Here is a 13977-nt window from a genome sequence, read left to right as displayed (position 1 = left end):
ATGATTTCAAAGAAGAATGTTGAAAAATCTGCTCAGAGTATAGAACAATGAATAATAGATTTATATTACTGGGGTGCAGATTATATCTGAATGTAAGGAAAATCTTTCTATCAATAAAAATAGTTCAGCATGGAACCAATTATCCAAAGACTGCTGGATTTCTCTTTACTAGAGATGTTGAAATAGACTGCTAGTTATCTGCTCAGGATGCTTTGAATTCCTGTACTAAGCAGGGATTGGATTCATTACATAAATGGCTCCTTCCAGTTCTATGTTCTTATGAAATCAAGGATTGGATTGTTCAGCCATAAAGTTCCTAATGTAGATTTCTGTAAGTATCCATCTGCTGCAGGATAGGAATCTTAATTATTAAAAGGAACTGTTAAGTGATTCAGTCAGCATAAAACAAAAAAGCCAGTTTGATGTAGTGGTTAAGGCATCAGCTGGAACTTTGGGAAAGGTTGAGTTCTAGTCCTGCCGTAGGCACAAAGCCAGCTGGTGATCTTGTACCAGTCTCACATACACACACACTCTCTCTCAACCTAGGAAAAAGGCAATGGCAAACCACTTCTGAAATCTTGCCAAAAAAACTGCATAGATATGCCAGGGGTCCAAGTGGATTCAAAGACACCCTCCAAACAGGAGATGGATTCAGTGCTAATAGAAAAGATAAGAAATGCAAAGGACAACTTTGCTATGAACGTTTTAATGTGAAACTGGGGTTTTATGCTATCTACATTTATTATTTAGATTCAGATCTGCCTACATAAATATATATCCATACTGCTGCCATATTCAAAAGAAGGCAATGCCAGAAGTTTTAAGCTGAAGGAAAACAATCCAACAGAACTTTATTGTTCATATCATAACATAATATAACATAATATTATTTTAGCAAATAAATTTAAGAAAGCCACAACACAGGGACAGAAAATGCATGGGGGGGGGACAATGCAAAAAAAAAAAAAACCCAAACCCTCAAGTGCAGTGATTTATCAATTATTTTATCTGGCTTTTCTTTTTTTTAAAAAAATGATTAAATTCCAAATAAAATTACTAGAGTTCTTTAGAAATTAACCCCTTATTTGTATTCATCCCCTAAATTAGAAGGCTCTGTGTTATATCTTTGAGAGGTGACAAATGTTAGTGAAGCAGAGGGCTGGGAAGCACAAGCTGTTGCTTTAAACATCTATTTATGGCTAAGAACATCTTTGAGTGAAGTCAAAAAAGTCAAGATGGTATCTGTGACCATGTGATCAAAGTTACATTCTTTTTTATGCATGTCACAATTACTATACTCATTAAATAAGCAAGGTTTCGGTTACATTACCACCCCCATCAGTTTGATATTTAGGTATCTACAGAAGTTACCTTTTTTGCATCTAGTATCAGACAAATCCTGACAATAACCCAGTGAAACTTTTAGACATTCCTATTCATGGACTCACCCCATAGGAATCCAAAATGAGCTGTAAAACATTACTTGAGTCTTTTGATAAGGTCCCTACAGTAGTGCCTGGGAGCAGCTCGCTGTAGTTCTGAAAAGAAAACAGCAGAGAATTCCCTTAAATGGACAAATACAGGCGAAGAAAATTGGGATACAGTTTTTCTATGTCAGACTGATTTTTAAAAAACTTTTAAAAGGGAGATAGCACCAACCTCTTCCTATTTCTTCGACTTTCCATCCCACAATATCCCCTAACCATAATGTTTTTTCTTACCTGGTAAAGACCAACTATGTTCTGAGTCACTGCAAAAATCAAATTAATGTTTTTCTGTGAGAGTTTATCTGTCAGTAGGCCAAGGGATGGGTAATCCTTGGGAAGAAAAATCAAGAGAGGCAAATGAGTAATCTGCTTGCAAATCTTAGCTTGGAATTGATTGAACCTAGAAATATGCCACTTACTAGTTATTTTATGTACTGTACCTAATTAAAACATTGATATCTCACCTTTCTTTCAAATGTTCAAGATATTTGCAGTATAAATGTTATCTATGAAAAGGCCAGTTCTCAAGACCTCTTTCCAATCTACAGTCGCCTTTTATTGTGAGCAAGACAGACAATCTAGGGTGGCACTATAGTAATGAAGAGGTTGCAGAGCCACCAGCATAGATTTTACATCCAGCATAGATTTTAAGCACACCACCTTAACTTTCTCCCTAATTAGTGTAAAAATGTGATTTATTCTAGACGGGAAATTACTGCTCTTGAGAACATTGTTAAAGTTAGGGCAAAGTCTGCATTCTTCATGGGACAATGAATGATCTGGTCTCAATTACCAGATCACTGGTAATTGGATTATCACTGAGGGTGCAGTGTATCTCTGTACACAATATACCCTCCACAAAAAAGGTTCAGACTCTAACATTGTTCAGAATTTGCTGAGAACCTTGGCCACCACTGAGCCAGCATCTAGGGGTCTTTGGTGCTTCTCTGAGCTTGGTTGTTTTCTTATAGACATTTCATTACCCAAATTAGGTAACATCATCGGTGATAGTAAGCAGTGGGGTTTGCTCTCAGTTTACATTTTATACTAATGGCTTTTGTTCTGTCAGGGCAAGCCACTAGAATATAAACAGAGCAAACCCCACTCTTTACCAGCACTGATGATGTTTCCCAGTTTGGGTAATGAAACGTTTACAAGACAACAACGAAGCCCAGTAGCACCAAAGACCCCTCATTTCAACCCCAAGCTATAAATATTCTCCATTATTGGTACAGAGAATCTTAGAAGGCCAAAAGCAGTGGGAAGATTCTAGAATGTATATTCAGGGGTCTCCAACCTTGGCTACTTTAAGACCTGTGGACTTCAACTCCCAGAATTCCCCAGCCAGCTTTGCTGGCTGAGGAATTCTGGGAGTTGAAGTCCACAAGTCTGAAAGTGGCCAAGGTTGGAGACCCCTGGCTATATATCATTCTCTTTCAGATTATGAAGTCCCACTGACTACCTAAGACATCCTTCTTTTCATCTTCCTGTCCTTCAGTAATGCTGTTGTCATTCTGAAAGCCCAAAACACTCTAAGGCCAACTTTTCTTTATCATCACTGGGAGGGGGGGAAAAAGAGCTAAAGGAGCAAGTAATTTGTAGCTAAAGAAGGAGGAACAGCAATGCCTTTACTGAGTAAGAAAATTTGTTTGTTTATTTAATATGCTGCCTCGCTCATCAATAAGATGGCTCTATCTAAAAATTAAGATAGTTCAGCTGAAAGTTAAATCAAAATGGCAAAAGCCCCATTTTTTAAATCAGGAATAAGCATATGGACAAACACGGAGTCACATTATTGTTCATAGTGCTAATGATTAGTATGCAGATAGCCTCAGTGACTGAAAATTCCAGCACTTGTAGTCTAGTTTATCTGGAGGACACCGGGATAGGGAAGGCTAAACTAACTTTTAACTTAGATAGCATAGCGGGAGTAAACTTAAAGTTTATGAAATTCTAGCCAAGTGTATCATCCGCTGTAATGGAACCATTTTTGTAGCTATATTAATTCCAGTCCTGTGGCTATGAAATGAAATACCCTCACCAGTGTGGTGGAAGCTTCATAATAGTTATTGCTGTTCATGTGGCACTCCCCATCATTGGGTATTACAATCCCAGCCAGTCTTCCATCTAAAGCAATGTGTGTCTTGGCATCTGTGGTGAAGACCAACAAGTGGGAAGCATCAGGTCTCCAGCCAATTTTGTCCTGTAAGAAAATAATCTCCATGATATGTTCACAACAAAAACAAAACCTCATAAAGCAGTCCTCAAAGATATTCACAGCACCAGTCCCAGGAAATTAGTTAACCCTTTGAGGCTGAAATATGAATGGGAGGGGAAAAAGTGGTGTATAGGGCTGAGTCATGTCCTTTTAAAAAATAAATAAATTCAATAGTAAAAATCAGTAACAATCATATAATAAAACAAAACGTAAAAAGTTACAATGCAAAATAGCAACATAGATACATATAAATAGTGGGAGGAAAAAAAGAAAGGAAAAAAAAAACTCCCATATTTGAGATGGGAGTTTCAAATCTGGGAGTTACCCACTCCCATATTTGAGAGGGGAAAAAACTTTAAAGGCAGGCAGGCTAATTGATTCTTGGGATTCGGGATGCTCCTTCTATCCTTTTAATTACTATATATGACAATTTAAGTATCGTTGATTTCTGAAAACATAGAGTTGACTGATGTTTAGGAGACAAAATATGTCTGGTCGCCAAAGGGGAATCCAACCCATACATCTTTGCCCACTTAATTGGCACTGATTTGTTGAGAAACTCTCAATCCCCGATAATAGAGATTGCCTCTTACATCACAGACAACTGCTTGGATGATGGCATCAAATCCTCCTTCAGGTGCATCTCGATTCTTAGACACGCTTTGCTTCTTTACCTCCTCATTGAAGCGCTTGACTTCATCTGTGAGAGCTAGGACATGCTTGTAGCCAAACATTGGCAGGCAGTGATCATCTGGTGGTTTCAAGCTAAAACATAGGATATAAAGCTTAGAAAAGGAAACAGGAAACTGAAAAGCCAAAGAAGTCCACAGAATTTAGCACAGACACTGGCTTCAAATTACACACCCTCCCAGCTAAACAACCCAATCAATTTCTTCTAAACTCAATTAAAAGAGTCCTTAACCCAACACTTCCCTCTGTCACAGTAGTTCCCAAACACATGGAAGTTTGGTAGTGCCCTCATTAGCTGTTTATTCCTGTGAGAGTAAAAAATAAGTAATTGAAATAGCTAAGTAGGAACTCAGCTACTACTTACTCCTAGAGTTACTTCATCTATATAACACCACTACTAGGTGAATCAGTGTGGTTCCAGATATAACTAAAGGGGCTGGTTGACACCTTTACAGCCCTTCAATGTTTGAGACTGAGTTTCTTGAGGGATTATCTCACACTGGTTGTTTCTGTCTGTCTGATCCAGTCTGGCAGGATGAGCATGCTTTGGATCCCATCAGCTAAGGAATGTTGGTTGACAGAGTCCAGAAGATGTCCTTTTCTGTTATAATGCCTACCCTATGAAACCTCCTCAGACAGGAAACAAGAAGGCCCAAACCTTCCTGGGTTTTCATAAGATTCTGAAGATCTGGTTCTGTGTCTGGATCTAGATTCCCAAGTGTGTGAAGGAATCCATCTCCTAGTTGTATTCATGGTGTAAACTATGATGTTTTCCTTGATTGCTATGGCGTTTTAATTTTGGATTTGTGGCTTTATTTATTATTTATTTATTATTTATTTATTTGCTGCCTGGAGTTACTGGAGTTACTTGTTAAAATGGGCAGCTATACCAATGGATAAAATTTATTATTTTATTTTACATAAAATAAAATTCATGAAATTCCCCAGATTTTACCCGATATTAAGAAATAAATATTTCATTCTGTCTGCACATTTTTAAGATAAAGAGGAAATAGGAATACATATTTAGCAATCTTTAGAACTACAGATTATAAATTTTAGCATTAGAGTTAGGAGATCTGAAGTGTTCGAGATGCTTCTAGGCTGTAACACCCTTCCTTTCTGATTTTTGACCAAGTTGGCAGAAGATGATGGGAGCTACCTCAGTTGCAGTTGGGGAACTCAGGCTTGTTTAACAAAGATATTTCTTCTGACTAGAGAACTTACTCATAGCATGGGTTTTTAATGGCCTCTGGAGGGGAAATGTACATGTAAGGGGACAGGGGTTTGTCCACAAAAGCTCCAAAGCCAATCCTCAGGTTGCTTGTCACTTTGCGCATTTCCATGGCAAGTTTGGTGCCTAAGTTCTGGATATTATGGAGGTCATCTTTCATGGAGTTAGACAAATCCATTAGATAGTAAATGTCCACAGGATAATCTTCCACCTGGCGTACTTGTATTGAGAAAGTTTGGGAGTCATCTGAAATAGCAAAATTAGATAAAGACTGAATGTTTTTTCAAAGATTTCAACCTAGTCTACTCTTTCCAAATTTTTCTAAGTTACATTGTTACAGACTCATGCTATTGTAAACTAACTCAAACATGCACCGTTCTTTTTCCCCTGATTGATATTTCTGGCCATACAGGATCAATATTCCAAATCACAGCAGAATAATGTGATGACCCACAAACACATCTGCAGACATCTCTTTTGGCCACTGCAAGATTGCTTGCTTCAGCCAACATCTTTACATATTAATAAAAATCAGCAAGTGATAAATTGATATGAAACAGTACAAATTCATATTATTGTTTCTTATTATAGCCATTCACTCCAGCTGATTTTAGGTGGCTTACAATATTCAAGTATATAATTACAAATAATAAAAAAGACATATAACAAGACAAGGCAGCAATATTTATTTCCAAGAATGGTTCTATGCACCAGATAGGCCTTATATTCATGAAAAATAAAAATAATGGGTGGCTGCTGCCAAATGCTTTGCCAGGAAATGTGCCCACATTCTCAACAACAACAACAACAACCACCACCACAGGCTTGTTTAAACCTGTTTTTACCCCAAAAGCTAAAGGGTAGTAGGCATTTCTAGTAAATGAAGGTTGAAAGATTGGACATACCCAGTATGGTGGCCATTTTGTGAACAGCAGCTGCAGTTTGTCCTCAGATTCCCAGTATGCCCACACGATCTCAAAAGTTGACTATCATTGCCGTAAGGTAATATGTCCATTCTGAATAGACAGCTAATAGTCAAGTCAATGTAGCTCTGAAGCTATCATAGGATAGCTTTGAAACTATCAAGCTATCGTCATATTGTCTCAGACTATTGGACCATGTTTGCAGTATTATCAGTTCAAGTGAAGCAGTTCTTCAAACTCTTACATAGATGCTTTCTTTTCTATTTCTTACTTTTTCTCTAGAGATGGTGAGGAATGAACCCAAGACTTTCTGTGGGTAAAACAAGTATTGCATCTGGTTTTACCTGGACGCAGGTGGAGTTCAATCTTCTGTGGAGTCATTTGGGTAATGTCACTCCCTGATCCTTTGGCACTGAGAGGTCTGTCCTCCAGTATGAAGGTCTGGCTGGCTGGATCCTCTATATACTTTTTTGGGCAGCCATTCTGAAGAAGATTTTCAGTGAAGTCACAGCGAGAGAAAGGTTTTGGCATAAACTGTTGGAGGGAGAACAGAAAGAACAATAAGTTTTTGGAACTGAGAACTTCTCAAAGTCCAATCTAATAAAGTTATTGCTTAAATTAAATTAAATTAAATCTGTCAGCTTCCTGGTTCAATTCAAAGTGTTGAATTTAAAGCCCTGTATAGCATGGGTGCAGGATATATGAGGAACCAACTTCTCCCAATAGGATCGGCCTGCCCCACTCAATCTGGCAGAAGAAGCCTATTGCAGGTTTCACAAGCCAAGGAATTTTGGCTGCTGGAGTCTAGGAGAAAAGCCTTTTCTGCCTTGGCCTCTGTCCTTTGGAATATCTTGCCACTGGAAGTGAGAGCTACCTCTTTTCTTCTGACCTTCAGGAAAAGCCTTAAAACCTGGCTTCACCAGCTGCCATGGGACCCTGAAGGTGTAACTCTTGGTTGGAGGTACTTGATGCAGTAACAATAAAGATACCGCTACCGCTCCATTCAGAACTCATGAGTTTTAGATTGCTCTTAATTGCTGTGAATTGCCTTGAATTGTGAGATAAAAAGCACATAGGCATACAAATTAATTTTGAAGAATGTATTAGTGAAGATCAATGTGTATTTTTTTTACCTAAAAGACAGTTAAAAATAATGTCAGAAAGGTGATGAACATTATAGAACACTTGGAACAGCATAATGAAAAACAAGCTGCATTAATTTTTGTAGATGCAATGAAAGATTTTGACAATTTAAATTGGACTTTTTTATTTAAAGTTGCAGAAAGTTAGCAACTACCTCTCTCTTGCAAGAATGAAATACTTTAGGAAATAATAAAAAGGCAGAATGTTATATTTCTTAATAGCTCTCAGCAGATGTCAGCACTTAAGAGATAAAGAGACATAAGCAAATACCCTCACCCGATCCAACAAAGATAGGATTATCTCTCAGCAACAATAGGAATTGCCCAGTGCCCCTTCATTGCATCACCTTCAGAAACTTCAACCAAACCTAGCTCAGACAAACTCCTAGGATTTGTACATGGGCCCATGGGAGTCTGACAACAGCCAATAGAATACATGTTCTTGCACAGGAATAGGAAGTTCAAGTGCCAGATGGATATTTGTTCCAACTAAGTTTTGGAAGACATGGATTTGGAGACAATTTTATAAAATGGATTAAATCCATTTATACCTCACAGAAAGCACAAATAATTACTAATAAAGATCTAACAAAACCTTGTGAGAGAAGAACCAGACAAGGTTATTCATTATTTCCTTTTCTGTTTATTTTGATTTTTGAAGTTTTAAATGGAAATATAAGGCACAATGAAAGAGCATAGGAAAATGGATGTAAAAATTTAAAAAAATGCAAGTTGAGAATTTTTACAGATGATTTAATGCTGGTTTTGGAAAATACTTTAAAGGGATTAAATTATTAATAAGAAAATTAAAATAATTTGTTGCATTAGGTGGTTTTAAAATTAATAAACAGAATATGCTAATAAAAATATGAAGATCTAGCAGAATTGATGAACAAAACAGTTTTTAAGACTGAGAAAAAGTAAAATGTTTGGGTATTAATTTGACAATTATAAATTATATGTTGTTCCAAATAATTATGTTAGAATATGAAATGAAGTTAAAAAAGTTACATTAAGAAAAGGAAAATTAGAATTGTCATTATTGGGAAGATTTTCTGTGATTAAATGAATATTCTGCCTAGAATGTTTGTTTCAGACAATATCTGTTTTGACAATTAATGTACCATTTAAATAATGGCAGAAAGAAAAAAATATGTGGAAGTGTTAAAAGAGTGAGTTAAATTTAAGATGTTAAAGATGCTAATGAGACAGGAGATTTGGCTATATCTGATTTAAAAATATATTTTGCAGTTTGTTGTTTAATCTATATGAGAGATTGGGTGATGCTGAGAACTAGAAGATTATTGGAGTTAGAAAGAGACAATTTGAAGTTTCGGTGGTAGAATTGTTTGTGGTATGCTAAAGTTAATATAGTTTCTAAAGATCACTTTATTAGACATGCCATATTAATTTAATTAAAACACATTAGTTTGATTAAAACCAAATTTGATTTTGAGAATAAAAATGGCCAATTCTGCAGGTATAAAACCATAAAAAAGTGAAACCTAGAATTGGCTGAAAGATATTCAAATGCAAAATTCTATCTGCATCATCACATGTCTCTCTGTGGCTCTAGTTAGAAAGGCAAAACTCTCTAAAAAGGGATCATAAGCATGTTGTAACTCCCCCCACCCCCCTTTTTTTGGCAGCCTTTAATAAACTGTACTGACTTGCTGCATCCTATTAACCTCTGAAAAACTGCCAGGAAATTTTGCTTTTTCTGCAGGCAAAATTCCCTAAACCTGTATAGGGCAGTGCTTAGTCACCATTCCAAAAAGCTGGCTGGAAACAAAAAAAATGTCTCTCCAAAAGACTTATCATTTCCTCCAGCACACAAGGGAGAGAACATAAGACCAAAAAAGGAATAAGCACCAGAATTTAGCAAGGCATATACTATGGAAAGGAAAGCAGAAAAGCGGAGGACAAGGAAAGGAAATATAGAATCATCCTGAGACTTAGAGATATTTGTATGGTTCTACAGAAAAAAGAAAAGGCCGTTCAGGTTTTGAATGATATTTTTTTTCCAAAAACAGACTTACACTAAAATAGGTTTTGAATCACCATATTTAGTTTTTAAAGAAATAAACACCTCGGTACATTTAGTAGATTTCACTTGAGCACTAGAACTGAGGAGGCTCAAAGCATGAAGAATGAGCCAGACTGAATTGAAGTGGGGATGTTCCTTCTTTCCGTCCACTGATCCCTCCAGGCAAAATTGCAACATCTTGATCAAGATGGCTGATAGGGGATGGGAGGAGGTGGAGTTTATTCTTATCTTTCCTCGCAAGTTCATGCCGACACTGGTGTGGGTGTGAGCTGAGTGTGAACTGTATCCTAGCCCTGCCTGTGACTGTTCAGCAAAAAATTGGGCAACCACCTGGCATTCTTTCACTCAGAAAAGGTTACTCTTTTATTCTGCCTAAGGATATGTGGTCCTTGACTTACAACAGTTCATTTAGTGACCATTCAAAGTTACAAAGGCACACACAAAAAAAGAAACTTATGACAATTTTGCACAGTTTATGACCATTATAGCAGCCCCTTCATCAAAATTCAAAATTCGGGTATTTGGACAACTGATTCACATTTATGACGGTTGCAATGTGAACAGCTTTGTATTTTAAAACTTTAAGGGAAAGGGTTCAGCAGTTAGGTTCAAAAACTATTATAATGAGTGTTCTCCAAGGATTGTTAAGCCATAGGCTACAGAATTGCAATAGATATCAGAAGAGAGCAGTGGGAATTTAATTCTATATTATTATCAAGAAAACTACATGGACAAGTCCATAAAGCATCAGGAGTCAAATTTAAGTTGAAAATAACTTTAGGATAAAGAATGAGAATTCTGGCCATGGGCCAATTATTGCTCCTGAAGAATTCTATTAAAGAATACATTAAATACACATTTTACATAAATCGTGGACATATTTACAAAGATCCTTCTTTTTGCCTGTGTTTATGGTCTCCTGACTAGAAAAAAATTACATTTAGGCTATGGCTAGGATATTGAGTGGTTGCAACCTAGTGTTTTGTAATCATTTTTTTAATATAAATTTTATTAAACATTATGATTGAAAGCATAACAATGAATTCAAACAAAAAGAATAAAACAAAAAATAAAACTGCACAAAAGAAAAAGAGAGAAGAAAGAAAAAAGATTATAGTAAAGAAAGAAATACATAAAGAAATGACTTCATTACATCAATGTAAACAATTTTAGCAATGTATCAGCTTTTCTTAAAGTAAATCTTATTGTTCATTCATGATCAGTAAAAATCCACTAGAGAAATAATATACACTATCCAATTTAACCTTGATCAAATAAACCAACTTTATATTCCTTCCTTTTACTTTTAACAATCTTAATTTTTAATCCCTTCAAATAATATTCTAAAACTTGATTTCTTTTCATTTTTTCTTTATTCTTTCTCATAAAATTTTGACACATCTCTTTCGTAAATCCCTTTTAATTATTAAGACACCAACCAGTTACATTTATATATTCAATATACCATTTCCACCCATAACACTCTTGTAGCCTGTCAATTTTAAATCCACTTTTAGATCAAGCTCAGTCTTCTCTAGTAAAACTATTCTTCATTGTTCAAAAATATCCTTCAATATGTTCAATGTTAAAGTATTTTGCTCCATTCTGTATTAGTGAGTCAAATTTAATTGTTCTTCCCTTTTAATCCTAATCTTCAGTTCCTTCAGGTTCCCATTAATGTCCAACCAGAAGTTTCCCAAAAGATCATGAGAATAGGATGCATGGCTAGAAAACATGATCAGGGAAGATAGGCAGTTGGGAGCATTACAACACCTCTGCAGTCACAAGGAGGAGTGCTGCTCAGCATCTGAATTTTGACTAGGTGACCGTGAGGTACTGCAATGACTGTAACTTTGGACATTGTTTGTAAGTCCATTTTTTAGTGCCACTGTAATTTCAAACAGTCACTGAATGAATGGTTGTGAGGATTATCTGTAATCATATTATCTCATATACATAATTGTATAGATCAGGGGTCTCAAACTCGCGGCCCGCAGGCCAATTGTGGCCCGCAGGACGATATCCTGTGGCCCCCACCGTGATATGAAAGTATAATATTAGTGCGGCCCACAGGGGGAATGGACTTCTGAAGGAAGTCCCGCCCGCCGTTCCTCGTTGTGGCTTCTTCTCCACCCTGAACTTTAACAAGTCCAAGTACAGGTCCAGACTTACTGATGATCATCTTCAAGCCATACTGAGGGTCTCAAGTGCCTCCTCTCTCAAGCCAAATGTGGCTCAGATATGTGAGAGGAAGCGTTGTCAAGTCTCTGGCAGCAAGGAGTAAGCTGGAGAAGCCATGTTCTGAGGAACTGTTCATGATCTTCATTCAATGTTCCATTCATGTGTTCAGGACAGTTCATGTATTGGAGAAATCATTAACTGTTGATGACATTTGAGGATATTTTTTTAACAACATTTTTTGTGGAATCCCTTATGCGGCCCAGCCTCACCCAGACTCTGCCTCCAGCGGCCCCCAGGTAAATTGAGTTTGAGACCCCTGGTATAGATCATAAGAATGATCTTGCTTTTCCCTTGAAATCTTTCTATTTTTTTTTCATGAGAAGAACTCAGTCAAAGAGGAAAATATGAAATAGTGCTACAGTGCTTCTCTGATTGATTGCTCTTAGAACTGGACTTCTGGATACAACCCTGGAAATGTGATGGAAGAAGTAAGATTTGACCCAGAGCCTTTCTGATGTATAGCCAAGTTTCTGCTAATTGTAACTCTGCTGTATCAGTTTTTCTTCGCATACAAGAGATAAAAATTTATTTTTGTATAAACATATCCACAAGGATATTTATGTGATTTTAGCATTTGAAGTTTATGAGTGAGATGGATCGTCTCTATATTTGATAAATAAATAAAAATACATTTGAGTGATTCCATATAAAAAAGCATTAACTGAATTACTGTATTTTATTCTAGACTGTTCATTATAGGGAATTATAGCAAATACTACTAAAGAGTTTTCCCAATTTCTGAGCTCTTGCATCTATTCATATCACTGTTTTATTATCTCTTTATCTGGAAGCACTGTAAGGAGCACTTGTGACCAATCCTAGTTCTCACCTTGATCTTGAGAGGAGTTCAAAGAGCTGGTTTCATTTATCAATTTCTGTTTTTGTCAAGGCTATTGGCTCTGCTGTCTTCAATCTGTAATCGCCTCTCTGGTTTCCAGCAAAGTTTCAGAGTTCTGGGAACTGTGAGAAACTCATCTCAACTGAGTTTGAGTTTGGAGCAGTTTGGAGCCTTCAAATAGACACTAGATTCATTTATTTCCTCTCTTAATGACTTCTAGAAATGGCTTGTTAACTGGTTTATAGAAATTAAGAATCCTCAGAAGGGCAAGTTTCACAATACTGGGTGATTGACTGTCCTTCAAGTCTCAGTGAAAGAAGCTCCATGTAAGTGAGAACAATCAACTAATGGAACATCTTGCCCTCAGAAGTTATGGGAGCGCCATCAGTTGAGACCTTCAAGAAGAGATTGAACTGCCATTTGTCAGAAATGGTGTAGGGTCTCCCGCTTGGGCAGGGTGTTGGATTAGATGACCTATAAGGTCCCTTCCAATTCTGATTATCTGTTATCTGTTATTATCTCTTATTAGTTTAAGAACAAAGGAAAAATAAGCAGAAATAAGCAGCAAAAGGTTGATTAGAACATTGATTTTGGAAAGTTACAAATAGATTAAGGAGACACATGGACTGAAGATAAGATTTTGAAACTAATTATAAGAATGCTTTCTGTTGGTATATATATGTTTTCGTAGATTTTCACAGGTACAGGTATACAGGTCTTGGCGTGTTCGGGTCTTTTCCCATGTAAGATTGAGAGTATCTTGGCAATATTTCGACGAGGTCCCACTCGCCATCTTCAGGCTGGTGCTTTCGGCTTCGTGCTTGTGCGAGCAAAGTATATATTTAATATATTTAAATATTTTAAATCTAAGAATAAGAAAATCTTTCCATTGGAAAATGTGAATTAGAGAAAAGTATGATCAGAGGAGACTTGAAGGCTGATCATTAGAGGCAACCAGAAAGAACTAAAGAGTGTAATAATGGAAAAGAAAACTATTAATGCAGAAGGAAGAAAAATATTTTAACTCTGCAAAAATTCAAAGATACTTGGCAACAATGTACTCAGAACTTTTTCTTAAGATCATCTGATACTATAAAATGGGTTTTAAAAAGGAGATAGAAAAGGATACAACAAAGAATCAGGCTCTTTTGGATATG

The 13977-nt window shown here is 36.5% G+C and overlaps 1 protein-coding gene across 3 annotated transcripts in view; it reads right to left on the bottom strand.

The window, feature by feature from the left end:
* ITGB3 (integrin subunit beta 3) overlaps positions 1-13977 on the bottom strand; it is a 75468-nt gene that overhangs the window by 23621 nt on the left and 37870 nt on the right. For all 3 annotated transcript variants that reach the window (XR_015745947.1, XM_026682779.2, XM_087947168.1), the window contains exons 3-8: positions 6897-7086; positions 5623-5875; positions 4299-4470; positions 3529-3690; positions 1722-1817; positions 1449-1538 (exon numbers count right to left, since the gene is read on the bottom strand). Coding sequence is in view for 2 of the 3 variants with exons in the window: in XM_026682779.2 (XP_026538564.1) it covers positions 1449-1538; positions 1722-1817; positions 3529-3690; positions 4299-4470; positions 5623-5875; positions 6897-7086 (963 nt within the window). In the remaining variant the exon portion in view is untranslated. The remainder of the gene's footprint in view (positions 1-1448; positions 1539-1721; positions 1818-3528; positions 3691-4298; positions 4471-5622; positions 5876-6896; positions 7087-13977) is intronic.

This window comes from Notechis scutatus, chromosome Z, assembly GCF_049901735.1.
Source record: "Notechis scutatus isolate UNSWTSFEM ecotype Mainland chromosome Z, rNotScu1.2, whole genome shotgun sequence".
NCBI lineage: Eukaryota > Metazoa > Chordata > Lepidosauria > Squamata > Elapidae > Notechis > Notechis scutatus.
Note: the sequence above shows the minus strand (reverse complement) of the source record. Positions and strands in the feature narration are given on the sequence as shown.